Genomic DNA, 13,165 nt, shown 5'->3' on the forward strand with positions numbered 1-13,165 from the left:
GCCATGGGTGGGGGGAGTGCGGGGGGGGGGGTGAAGGGGAAAGGAGGAGCATGAATCATGTAACCATGTTAAAAATGAATATTAATAAATGTTTAAAAAAAATAAATGTTTATTGAATTGAATATTATTCTGAGTGTGTATGTTAGTAAGAAATAAGACATGTAAAACTGCACTAATGAAACTAGGCTCCATGTCAGTATTTCCTTCAATTATGTAGCTCTCCATCTTGCCTGACTCTTGTCCATGTCCTCCATAGTTCACCTAAAGGGCTCTATCTAACATTCTGTCCTGAACAAGCTCTCTTGACACTGCAAGGCCCATTGAGGCTGTTCATGGATCATCCCTCTTTCTAGCCAAGCAACTAACTCCTCATTCTTTTTTCTCTCATCTATTTCTTTGCTTTCATGACCCCATCAGTAAAATGTTGCATCCCATTCATCTTCACCATGGACTTCCTCCTTTGGGTAATCTTTCATTTCAATTCTGAAACTGTAGCATTCCAGACTTACAGCTATGCAATATCACTGGAAAAAAGGCAGACCTTTTGTTCTGGGGGAAGCCTGGAGTCACTAAAAGAATTTACTGATTGCCGAAAGGCACCCCAGCCTATTACTCTCTTCTTATATGAGTCTGATTCTTTGTGTAGGTTTCTGTCCACGACATACACACAATACTGATGGGTAAGCTCTACAGGTTGTCACCATCTGGACTACAGGCCCTCTTCTGTCACCTGTTTTTCCCTGTCTAGATAGGTCCTCTTTGAGAGTGTTCCAAGGCTTGTGTAAAAAGGAGCACCTACGGGCCTCTTCAGTTAAGAGGTAATCCCTTAAATCTTGGACTCCCACTGCTAACCATAACCTCTGGTGAGTCTACTCTCTAGTTAATGACTCACAGTATTAATGATTGGAGAGATGGTCACTGAACAAGGCTTTTTCTCCATGATCATATGAATTTTATAAATGAGGAAACCTGAGGAATGAACTTGAATGATTTGCCTGGGAATAAAACTATCCCTTAAAAGGGAAGGATGTTGACACAGATGTAAGGTAAGTTCATGCTGGGAATGGGGGACAATGGCTACAAACATAAGTAGCAAAAGAGAAGGTGTAATATGTATAAAGAGAAGTAGTTTAGGCTGGAAAGAGGTTGCAGCCAGATTTGTAGGAGAACCAGCAAAGGACTGTTTATTTTTTAAAATCCTATAAATGATTCCAAGAGGGGTGAGGAGAAGGCAAAACTAAAGGTTTCTGAATGTGGGAGTTAAAAGATCAAATCAGCATTGCAGGAATATTACTGGTACAACAGTGCTTAGAATGTATTTGGGGGAAAAGACTAGATAAAAGAAGAACAGTTAGAAGACTATTCCAGCAGTCTGGAAGAAGGGTGATGAAAGCCTGACCTAAAATGTCAGGAGGAGTGCAAAGGAGCAGAGAAAGAAATTCTACACTGTATAGCAATGTCACTAATAGGGAAAAACCAGTAGCTGGAGTGGGAATGAGAGGAAGACTAGGGGAAAGTGACCAGTCTGTCCTGAAGTTTATAACTAAGGAAGAGAGGAAGTCTGGTCACAGTATGGCATATATTCTAGATTTGGAGAAAACGGATTTTGAAGAGCTTTGATCAGTGATGGGCAACCTTTTGAGCTTGGTGTGTCAAAATTTGCCCCCAAATCAAGCATAACTCGGGTGATATGTCACTTCGAGAAAAAAAACCATGATTTCATGATATTTATAGTTTAAATAACAAAAAAGAATATAATTGTAATATATAACTGTATTTAATAAACCAAAAACTAATTATTTAACTTACGTGCTTAGTGACAGTTGTTTTGGCTTACAGACCTCTGGCACAGAGTGTCTACACTATATTACACTACAGCAAATGTTTCATCCTCTGCATGTGGCCCCAATACTTCTCTGTATGTGGCTGCATGCCATCAAAAATTGCTATGTGTATCATAGGTTTGCCATCAGGGGTTTAGATGAAGGTTAGGTAAGAACCCACAAGATTACATCACACAAGGGAAATCAGTATAGGAGACACAGAAATCCTCAAGAATGAATGAAATCAAAATCTTAAGACACAATGGGACACCATTTCAATGAAAGATAAAAAACAGTAGTTTCCTGAAGAAACCAGTGCTGATATATATATTAGGAACTCACTAACCAATTTAGATTTAAAAAAAAAAGTTTTACCTAAAGAAATATAAACTATCCAAATCAACTTTATAAATAAAAATCTTAACCTAATCTTAAGTTATAAAGAACTACAAAGCTTGGTGTAAGTATTAGGTCTGAATCCCAAAGAGATTTTTTAAAAAGGGCGGGGTGGGGAGGAGAAGCTGGGTGGCTCAGTGGATTGAGAGTCAGGCCTAGTGAAGGGAGGTCCTGGGTTCAAATCTAGCCTCAGATACTTCCTAGCTGTGTAACCCTGGGCAAGTCACTTAACCACCATTGCCTAGCCCTGATTACTTTTCTGCCTTGGAATCAATACACAGTATTGATTCTAAGACAGAAGGTAAGAGCTAAAAAAAAAGGTTGGGGGGAATGGACCTGTTTATACAAAAATATTTATAGCTGCTTGATTTGTGATAGCAAAGATTTGGAAACTATGGAGATGTCCATCAATTGAGGAATGGCTGAGTAAATTGTGGTATATGATTGTAATGGAATACTATGTACTATAAAAAATGATGAGGATAGTTTAAGAAAAACCTGGAAAGACCTACATAGACTAATACAAAGAGAAATGACCAGAACCAGGAGAATATTGTACATAACAGTAACATTTTATGATGAAAATTTATGAATGATGTAGCTATTCTTAGCAATATAGTGATCTAAAACAATTCTCAAGGAGTCATGATGAAAAATGCTGTCTGTTTCCAAAGAAAGAACTGAGAGAATCTGAATACAGACCAAGATATAATATATTTCACTTTTGTTTGTTCAAGTTCTCTTCACAAAATGACTAATATGGAAAGATGTTTTATACTACATGTAAAATCTCTACCAGACTGCTTTCAGTCTTAGGAAGGGGAGGGAGGATATAGAGAGAAGTAAGGTGAGAATTTGACTCGAGCTTTCAAAAAATGAAGGATAAAATTTGTTTTTTCAGGTAACTGAGGGAAAAAAAAATTTTAATGGAAAAAAAAAACTGGCATAGATGGTTTATGTCAATTCTAGCAAATGTTTAAAGAACAATATCTATAATACACAAATTATTCTTAAAACCTAAGAACTAACACTCCCCAATACCTAAACTTGAGAAGAATAAAGCAAATGAAGAATTACACGCCAATCTCTATAATGAATATAGATATAAGAATTTCAAGTAAAATCCTAGAACAGGACTATAACAATATATCCAAAAAAAATCATTCATTATGATCAGGTTATTAATAGCATAAAGGATGATTCAAAAAGAAATATAATTATATTAAAAACAAAACCACTCCAGACCATATAATTATATCAATAGATAAAAAGCCTTTTGATAAAGTACAAGAATTATAAATTCTAATTCACAAGAAAAAATCTTGCTAAAAACTACAGGTAGGCATAGGTGGCCATTCCCCCACCCCCCAAAAAAAGGTATGTATTAAAATCTCAGTTATGGCATTCTTTTCAATTGAGAAATTCTAGAAGCGTTCCCAATAAATATAGGAGTAAAGCTAGGTAGGATGCTTTTTCCCTACTGCTACTTGATATAATTCTATTTCTGGTGAGAGACCCTAGTTATTTACATGTTGTATTCTCTAATTGAATGTGACCTCCTTGAAGGCAGAAAATACTTTTTTTACCTGTCTCTGAATCCTTAGGACTAACAATAGTGTTTGGCACATAGCAAGCATTCTCTTTGAGTGATTGATTAACAATATCTTCAGCAAAGAAGCATGAAAAAAATGCACATAACACACAAAATCAACAACTTTATATTGCCATAAATATAAAAGGACACAATAAAAACAACATTCATATTCAAGTTAACTACAAAATTAACTACAAAAATACCTCTAAGTCAATCCACTGAGCCATATTCAAGACTTACAATTACAAAACACTTTAACGTTACTAAACTCTGCCTCTTCTCACAGCAATACTCATCAATTGGAGAATGGCTGAACAAATTATAATATAAAAATGTAATTCTATTGTTCTATAAGAAATGACCAAAGGATGGGTTCAGAGAACACTGGGAAGACTTGTATAAACTGATGCAGAGTGAAGTGAACCTAGAAAATAATGTATACAATTACAACACTGTAAAGATAAAAAGCTTTGCCAAACTCAAGAACTCTGATCAATGCAATAACCAACTATGATTCTAGAAGAGTGATGCCTAGCATAATCCCATCTCCAAAGAAGTGAAAGATTTGGGGTATAGAATGAGACATATATTTTTAAAACAATGCCAATGTGGGAATTTGTTTGCCTTGGCTCTGCATTTATTACAAGAATTTCCCCCCATTAACAGGGAAAGAAGGTGGAAAAGAGAGAAGAGTTGTTTATTAACTGAAAAAAAAAAATTTTAATTGAACTCCATAACTTAGTATTTGATAAAGTAGAGAAGAAAAATGTCTAGAAAACAGTTCACCAATAGTTAGGTTCAGACCAATCTCATACCATATTTTATAATAAATTCCAAATGAATATGTAAGATGAATGTTAAGGGCCACACCAAAAAGTAATTAGAAGATAAACTAAATAATTTTAATTATGTTGGATTGAAATGGGTTTATGATGATAAAAATCAATAATTAAGAAGTCAACTGAGAAAAAAATCTGCATCTAATACTGCTAAACAATTCCTCAAAACATTTATAGTAGCATTTATTATGGTAGTTAAAAAATTGAAGCCAATGGCCATTGCTTGGGAAATAGCTAAATAGTGGTTTAAGAATGTAATAGACTATTACTGTGCCATAACAATATAAATATGAAGAAACATGGGAGAATTATATGACCTGATTATAAACTGAAGCAAACAAAACCAGAAAAATGTTACATACTCCCAAACTGCAAAACCGTAAATGGAAATAACACCTCTAAAAAAAATCAAAATGGAATGTTCTGTAATTATAATGACCAAGCTTGGCCTTAAAGAAGAAATATGAGAATTCCCTCTCTTCTTAACAGAACTGTGGAAACCCTGGTTGTGGAATATTGCATATACTGTTAAATGTAGTAGATGAGTTGGTTAGTTTCACTGAAGTGTTTTTCCTGATTCCCTTTGTTCTTTTTTTGTTCAGTAGGTAGGAAGAGGGGAGGGATTTATTAGGGAAGAAAGGTAACATAAAGAGAAAGATCAATAAAAAAATCTAAAGATCTTGCCAGGAGCATTAAAAGTTCAGAATGAGCAGAGGCTAAAAAGGATTCAGAGTTTTTTAAAGCTGTACCAAGAGAAAAAGGATCAAAAAATGAGATAAAGAAGGGTGAGCTGATATACACATACCCAAATTTCTTCTGCCAACAATGACTTTTGCATGAGAAAGAGTCAGTACAAAAATGGTTAACCAATTGATAACCAAGAAAAGTAAGAATATGGTAAAGGGTACTTAGTTACCCTTGATGAATTAATTCATATGAATTATATCCTTTGGTATAGAAAGAAATGGAAGATAATTACTAAGTTACTAATGATTACTATTACTAATACTGGAAGGCTGTGGAAAAAAGCATTAGAGAAGGATAAATGCTTTTTTTTTAATGGAGAACAAAATATGTAATCCATGTCAGTAAATTTGAATTTGATTCCCAGGAAAATCCTAGGATGGATTATGATGATCAGATCATGCCAGAATAACCTTATTTCTTTTTGTGACAGGATTACCAAACTGGAAGAGTAAGGAAAATGATGAAGACATAGTTTAACTGGATTTCAGCAAAGTATTTGACAAAACAGTTCATACAGTTCCTGATAGAAGGATAAGGACTACATTAATACAATTAAGATGCACTTGAACTGAGTGAATGGCTATATTCAAAGAGTAGTCCTTATGGTTCAATGTTAACCTCGGTAAGAGGTTTCTAGGGTCACTACCTACAGATCTTGGCTTACTCTAAGCTGTTTAACATTTTCTATCAATGACTTGGAAAAAGGCATAGAAGGCATATTCATCCAGATGTGCAGAAACCACAAAACTGGGAGGGACAGCTGATATACTGAATGACTGACTGACTTGAGGTCTAAAAAGGACATGGCAAGACAGAATCATAGGTAAGTTGATAAAATTCAATGGCAGTAAGTGCAGTCTTACACCTATGTTTAAAAAAAATCAACTCCACACATATAAGATGGGGGGGGGGGGACATATTGATCAGTCAGTAGTTTGTCTGAAAAAAGTTCTAGGGTTTTTGGTGACCTCAAAGTTCAATATGAAATAGCAATATGACAGGGCAGCCAAAAAAGTGAATATAAAATTTTGGGCTGTATTAAGAGAGGTCTAACTTCCAGCAATGAGGAAGTGATTTTCTTTTTGTAACTCTCCCTTGTCAGAACAATTTAGAATATTATATTTAACTGTGGGCCCCACCATCTAAGAAGGACTCTGCTAAGCTAAAGAGTACCCAGAGGAGGGCAACCAAAATAGTTAAGGATCTTAAATCCAAGTCTTAAGGATCAGTGGGAAGGCTCTGGGTTGTTTAGTTTAGATAAGGAGAGCCTAGGGGAAGAAGGGGGTGGAATTTGTCTTCAAGTAGTCGGAGGGCTCTCAAGTGAAGAAGAAATACTGGGTGGAGTTGCAAACAGTCCTGTTAAGGTTTGAGGTCAGGCAAACTTTCTAGTAATCAGAGAAGGTGTTTAATAAATGCTGGCTGATTAACTCATGGATTCTCCCTCTAGGGGATTCTCCATGCAGAGGCTGGTCCTTGGGGATGGGTCAGTTACCTGAAGTTCCTTTCAACTCAAATTCTGTGACATGACCTGAAGATGATACTTGAAGCTGAGGGAAGGATGACATCACAAAGGGGAGAGAGGATGGAGAAAGGGCAAGGTAGTGACCTTGGGACCTACAGAGACTTATGGTTCAAGAAGACTCAATCAAGTCAACTTGAAGCCATTTGGTTCCACAGCATGGATGTCAGACTCACACAGAAACAATCCCTGTGGTACATCCTGACTTCAAAAACAAAAAGTTAACATTATCTGTGTTGTGTTGCATTTGGCTAAACATTTTCTAATCATTTTAACCTGGTTTGGGCTGCACTGGGGAGATTGTGACAGTGAGTTCAACACATCTGTTTTACAACATATAAGCCCAGTGGTTTTTCCTGATACTAAATCTCATAACCGAGGTTCAATAATTTTAGGGCTCTAAAGAACATGCACAAGAGTCACTATTGTTATGAGCAAGTTCCTTTTCTTTTCAGACTTCAAATAGTTGCAAGAGATTTTAAGAAGCAGAGGTTGGCTTCGTTTATACCTTTCAGTAACAGATCTTTCCTTAATTAATGGCAGTTCTCATTTAGTGCCCAGTTCTGAAGAGGTTTGGGGGACATCTATGGGCCTTTGCCTACACATGGCTTTTGAGGTATAGGTGAGAGAACAGGGCCTGCTATAGTTTACTTTCCCAAGTAATGCTTTTTTTACCTACTTACAACTTAGTTGATGTTACCAAATAACACAGAAATAAGTGAATATTATGGGGTGACTATCATAAATAACAAGCAAATACTTATATAAAATTATAAACAATAAGTAAACTGGTATGTGCTAAGCAGCCTCCTAGGTGACAGACACAAAGGCAAAAAAAAATAGTCTCTGTATTCAAGGGACAATATATTATGTTATATCAGAGAAATAACATGCACACACAAGAAGTAAACACACATGCATGCGCACACACAAAGTATAAGGTATTAGGGGGAGTAACAGAAGTGTGGGGGAGGAGAATAAGGAAAAATTTCATGTAAGAGATGGAAACTGAACTGTGTTTTCAGAGATAAAGGTGAGGCTAGGACTTCACAGAGATAGAAAATGTATGACCACATGGGAGAAACAACAAGAAGGCCACTTTGGGTGGACCACAGAATGTGTCAAAGGGAGCAATGTATAAGTGAGTCTGTACAGATATGCAGAAAAAGATTCTAGGTTCAGAAGAGAGGAAGAGGAAACCACCCTCATCTAATGAAGCTGGAGCCTCTAGGGTCCTCCAGGAGAGGATAGTGAGTGCCACAGCCATAGAAGACATGTAGTGCTTAACTTTACTCTGAGAACTCTGGATCAACCTAGTCAACCAAATCACTTTTAGGCACCAATAGACTTCCTAAGTGCCGGGGAGCCTTGGAATGGCCAAAGTGTTCTTCGTAGAGCTCTGCCTGGAAACAGTTCCACTTTCAGATAATTCCAATATCAGGATACGGCTAATTCTAGGACTGAATGTTATTTCTTAAGCCCTAGTCTTTATCATGTTAGAATTAGTGGCAAAACAAACAAACAAAACCAACTCAACTTCATGGAAGAAGAGAATGAGCATAACTCCAAAAAACAGCTTTGCTATTCTGAATAAAATATAAACTGGTAGCAGTGATCATCTCTCGATATGTCTTCCTTAATGCCCCATGGCCAGGGGGTGGGAGATGGAGGACTGTTACAAGCCAGAGGCTCACCTCCTCTGATATTGGGCCTAGGTAGCAAACAGTTCCGAGGCTGGAAGGATAGGAATTGAAACTTATCTCTAATTAAGTACTTGCTTTTCAGTTTGGAGACACTTTCAAATATTTCTTTGTTGCCTTAATAGGTAATTATGTCAGGAAAGAGGCAGGCATCTGGAGGTCAGCAGTTCCAGGCCAAGCCAGGGCAGCCTTTGCTATTGCAGTGACTACAGCAGTGCTCCACACAGGGCTCTTGGTTTATAGTCTCTTCTCTATGCTGCTAAACCCATTTCTGTGTGGTGCCCACATTGGAGTGATAAGTGATAAGAGAAAAAAAATCTATGGAGCAAGTTTCTTATTAAATGCTTTATTTTTGAGACATACATTTATGGAACTGATTCAGATTTATAATGACCTAGTCTCTAAAACTGATAAATAGGCAAAGGATAGGAACAGAATATTCTTAAGAGTCCTATGAAGAAAAAGTTCCAAGTCACTAATAATTATAAAAATGAAGTCCTAGGTTCAAATTTGGCTTCAGACACTTCCCAGCTATGTGACCCTGGGCAAGTCACTTGATCCCCATTGCCCACCCTTACCACTCTTCCACCTATGAGCCAATACACAAAAGTTAAGGGTTTAAAAAAAAATTATAAGACTGAAAATTAAAGCAACTTTGAGGTTCTATCTTATACCTCATATTGGCAAAGCTTCAGGAAAACAGGCATTTTAATGTACTCTTGGTGGAGCTGTGAATTGGTCTGACCATTCTGGAACACAATCATTAAGGTTACTAAAGTCTACAAACACTTTGACCTAGCAATATCACTACTAGGTCTATGCCCCAAAGAAATGAAGGAAAGAAGAAAAGGACCCGTGTATATATAAAAATATTTATGACAGATCTTTTTGTAGTTGCAAGAACTGAAAACTAAGAGAGTATGGAAAGTATAACACTTAGCAGAGTGCCTAATACACAGTGGGTGCTTAATAAATTCTAAATGACTAAGGAACCCTATTGTGCACTAAGACATGACCAAACAGTTAAGTTCAGAGAAACTTGGGACGACATGTATGAACTAATGCAATAACCACAATTCCAGGAACTAATGCAATAACCACAATTCCAGATGACAAATAATGGATGAACTATGTTGCCCACCTCCTGAGAGAGCAATGATGGATTTAGGATGCAAAATGAGACAAACGCTTTTGCCCATGGACAATGTGGGAATCTGTCTTGTTGGACTATGATTATGTGCTACAAAAGTTGTTTTTCTTTCTTCTTTTTCGTGTGTGTGTGTGTGTGTGTGTGTGTGTGTGTTTAGAAAGAGATAACAGAAAATAACTGCTTAACTCACACACATCCCCACCCCACCCCAAATACTCCATGGAATGAGGGATCAATTAGCTATTAAGAAGGTAAAGCACAAAAGACTGTCAAAGGCTGGCTTAAAGGAGTCCACCAGCCAGTTCTGTGATGACCTTGGCTAGAATAAAGAGATGATCTCATCATGCACTTCTCAAGTTAGAGTAAGTAATATGAATTAATTCTCCACAGTTCTAGTTGAGTTAAATATTCTAATAGTTAAACATACTTAAGATCCAGATAAAGAATAGGGTAATATCAATAGACCATTTAAAGGTTTGCCAAAAGTTTTACCCAGATGATCTTATTTGATCTTCTCAAAAGCCTATAAAGTAGGTGCTGTTGTTATGCACATTCTACAGATGTGGACACTAAAACTGACTGAGTTTAAGTGACTGGCCTAGCCTGCAAATAAGCATCTGAATCAGGATTTGAATTCAGGCCTTTCTGACCTCAGGTCCAGCACTTTAATCACCTGTAAGCTAAAGGACAAAAAAACAACTTTGTTTAGTAAGGCAGGGGCAGAAAGAGAGGGTGATCCTAAGAGACACTTACCCTGACTATGGCCAGGAGGCGGATGTAGTCGCTTAGGAGCTCAGCTAAAAGGAAGAAGTCATTGCTGGCTTGTTCCTGGTGCAGCTGCTCGATCTTCTCCTCCACCTCTGCCAGCTGGGAGAGCGCCCGGGACAGGGCCGTGTTGTCCTCAGAGCTCCCCAGCATGGCAAGACTCTTTGCAAACTGTGCTGTGTTTAGTGCTAACTCTGAGAGATGGGGAACACAAAGGGAAACATTTTTAAAAGGATAAAAAATGTTATCTAATCTTACTCTCTTCAGTGTTTTAATAAAACATCCAGTGTGATCCTGGGCAAGTCACTTAACCACCATTGCTTAGCCAGTACCATTCTCCTGCCTTGGAACCAAAACACAGTATTGATTCTAAGAGGGAAGGTAAGGGTTTTAAAAAAAACCTCAAAAGATCCAGGACTTCAGCATAGGTGGTGCTTTCCTGGATAACACAAATCATAGACCCTGAGATGGAAGGGGCCACAGAGCCCATCAAAAGACAATCCTTTCATCATACAGATGAGTAAACTGGAGTCTAGGGAGATGGAATGATTTGCCCAGGGTTTCACAGGTAGTAAATGATTAAGCCAGGATTTAAACCTCTGGCCTCTGCTTCCAAAGCAAGTATTCTTTCCACTTTACCATACAGCCTTGCTAGACTTTAAAGACGTTCATGAATTCTCATACCAAAAGTGAGACAAAAAAACCCATTATTCTTACCCACTTTGTGGTCAAACTTTTACTGTATGAAGATCTCTCTCTCCAAGCCAAGGGCCAAAAAGTTAATATGTGATACAATTCCTGGAGATTAAGGAGGGAAAAAACCCCAAACTCCTTTCAGAATACATAGCACTTAAGGGCTATATCATCTGTCCAGTAACCAAAATCAACATATATACTGCAAAAATGAGAGAGTCACTTTGTAAGAGATGTATAGAGACTGCTGGCCTGGGGTTTAAACAGGTTAAATGTGAAAACCAGTAGAAGTAGACCAAATGCAGCTACTCAAGGAAGACTCCAGGTCATTGGGTCAGCAGGAGCCAAGCTAATAAGCAAGCAGGGATATAGAACACTCTATAGCTGGTGCTTAGTCTTATCTTCTGAAAATGAGTTTGCATGAATGCATGCCCAAGTCCACACATACTACAAATTTCTGCATAATCAAGGCAGAGTGAAAACAACATTGGATTTGAAGAATCCTAAAATTGAGTTCTGGCCCTGCTACTTCTTAGCTATGGGTCCTTGGGCAAGTCCATCACTTCTGTTCTCTGATCTTCAGGTTCTTCATCTTTAAAAGGGAACAATGGCACCTGCCTTACCTACCTCATCAAGCTGTTGTGATAAAAAGGAGATCATGTTAGAAAGCATTTTACAAACTCCAAAGTATCATATAAATTTAAAGGACCATTATGATCCAGTTTATACCTTATATTCTTCATTTCTTATTAAATGCTTTATTTTTGAGACATACATTTATGGAACTGATTCAGATTTATAATGACCTAGTCTCTAAAACTGATAAATAGGAATATTTTCAGAGAGCAAAGAAGAAAGAGATCACATGAGGCCAATTTAGTTGGTTCTTAGCAGGTATCACCAAGGAAAAGGCCACAATATCAGGAGCCAAAGTAAAACTAGGATATTCATGGCTTTTCTCCATCCCTCCATCTATACTGTATCATTAAAATGGTAGAGCAAGAAGTGATGTTACTTAAGATGGAAATCACCACCTAGTTGTGTGACCCTGGGCAAATCACTTAACCCTGACTGCCCCGCCCTTGTCACTCTTTTGTCTTAAAACTGATACTAAGACAGAGGGTAGGGCTTTTACCAAAGAGAGACAGAGAGAGGTGAAATCAAACAAAGTAAGTGATTTATAAGGAAACTTATGTCTTAGCACAATGCTGTATTTGGGCTTCTTTAAAGTCTTCTCAGTTAGAAAATAGGCACCATTACTATGACTAAAAAGTTATCCTTCTGCCAGGAAATACAAGCTATATCTTTAAGATCTAAGCTCACTCTAATAGATGTGATAGGCCTTTAACTCTTATCTAAGGACCTTGAGAACAGCATGCCCTTGTCTCTGGCTCTCAGGTGCCAGGCATCAATCTCCACTGATTCCAAGTACATTCCAGAAATCATTACCTTTCCTATGGTTGACTAGAGTTTCTACAACAGTATGTAGTTTCCGTAAGCGCTGTTCCTCACACTCCACCTCCTGAAGTTTCTCCTCAAACCACTGTAAAGAAACAAACCAGAAATTGAGATTCCCCACCCCACTGAGGAAACAATTATTTGAAAGTTTTCAACTTCCAAGTTTCAAAGTTAAATAACTAACAGAACATTCTCAAAGTTTGTAGCCTTGGGTCTTTGGGAAGTCTAATGGTGACTGAAGAACCAACAACTGAGAGCCTATAAGAGGCAGCGTGATAGAGTAGTAAGAATGCTGGTCTAGGGGCAGGTTAATGGCTCAGTGGATTGAGAGCCAGATCCTAGAGAAGGGAAGTCCTGGGTTCAAATATGACCTCAGAAATTTCCTAGCTATGTGACCCTGGGAAAAGCCCTTAATTCGACTGCCTGGCCCTTTTTACACTTCTGCTTTGGAACTGTTAGTATTGATTCTAAGGTAGTAGGT

The 13,165-nt window shown here is 37.6% G+C and overlaps 1 protein-coding gene across 3 annotated transcripts in view; it reads right to left on the reverse strand.

Annotated features, from left to right (window-relative positions):
• SNX1 (sorting nexin 1) overlaps window positions 1–13,165 on the reverse strand; it is a 58,727-nt gene that overhangs the window by 14,510 nt on the left and 31,052 nt on the right. For all 3 annotated transcript variants that reach the window (XM_044665361.1, XM_044665358.1, XM_044665360.1), the window contains 2 exons: window positions 12,676–12,769; window positions 10,522–10,727 (listed from right to left, as the gene is read on the reverse strand). In XM_044665361.1, the coding sequence (XP_044521296.1) occupies window positions 10,522–10,727; window positions 12,676–12,769 (300 nt within the window). The remainder of the gene's footprint in view (window positions 1–10,521; window positions 10,728–12,675; window positions 12,770–13,165) is intronic.

This window comes from Gracilinanus agilis, chromosome 2, assembly GCF_016433145.1.
Source record: "Gracilinanus agilis isolate LMUSP501 chromosome 2, AgileGrace, whole genome shotgun sequence".
Taxonomy (NCBI): Eukaryota; Metazoa; Chordata; class Mammalia; order Didelphimorphia; family Didelphidae; genus Gracilinanus; species Gracilinanus agilis.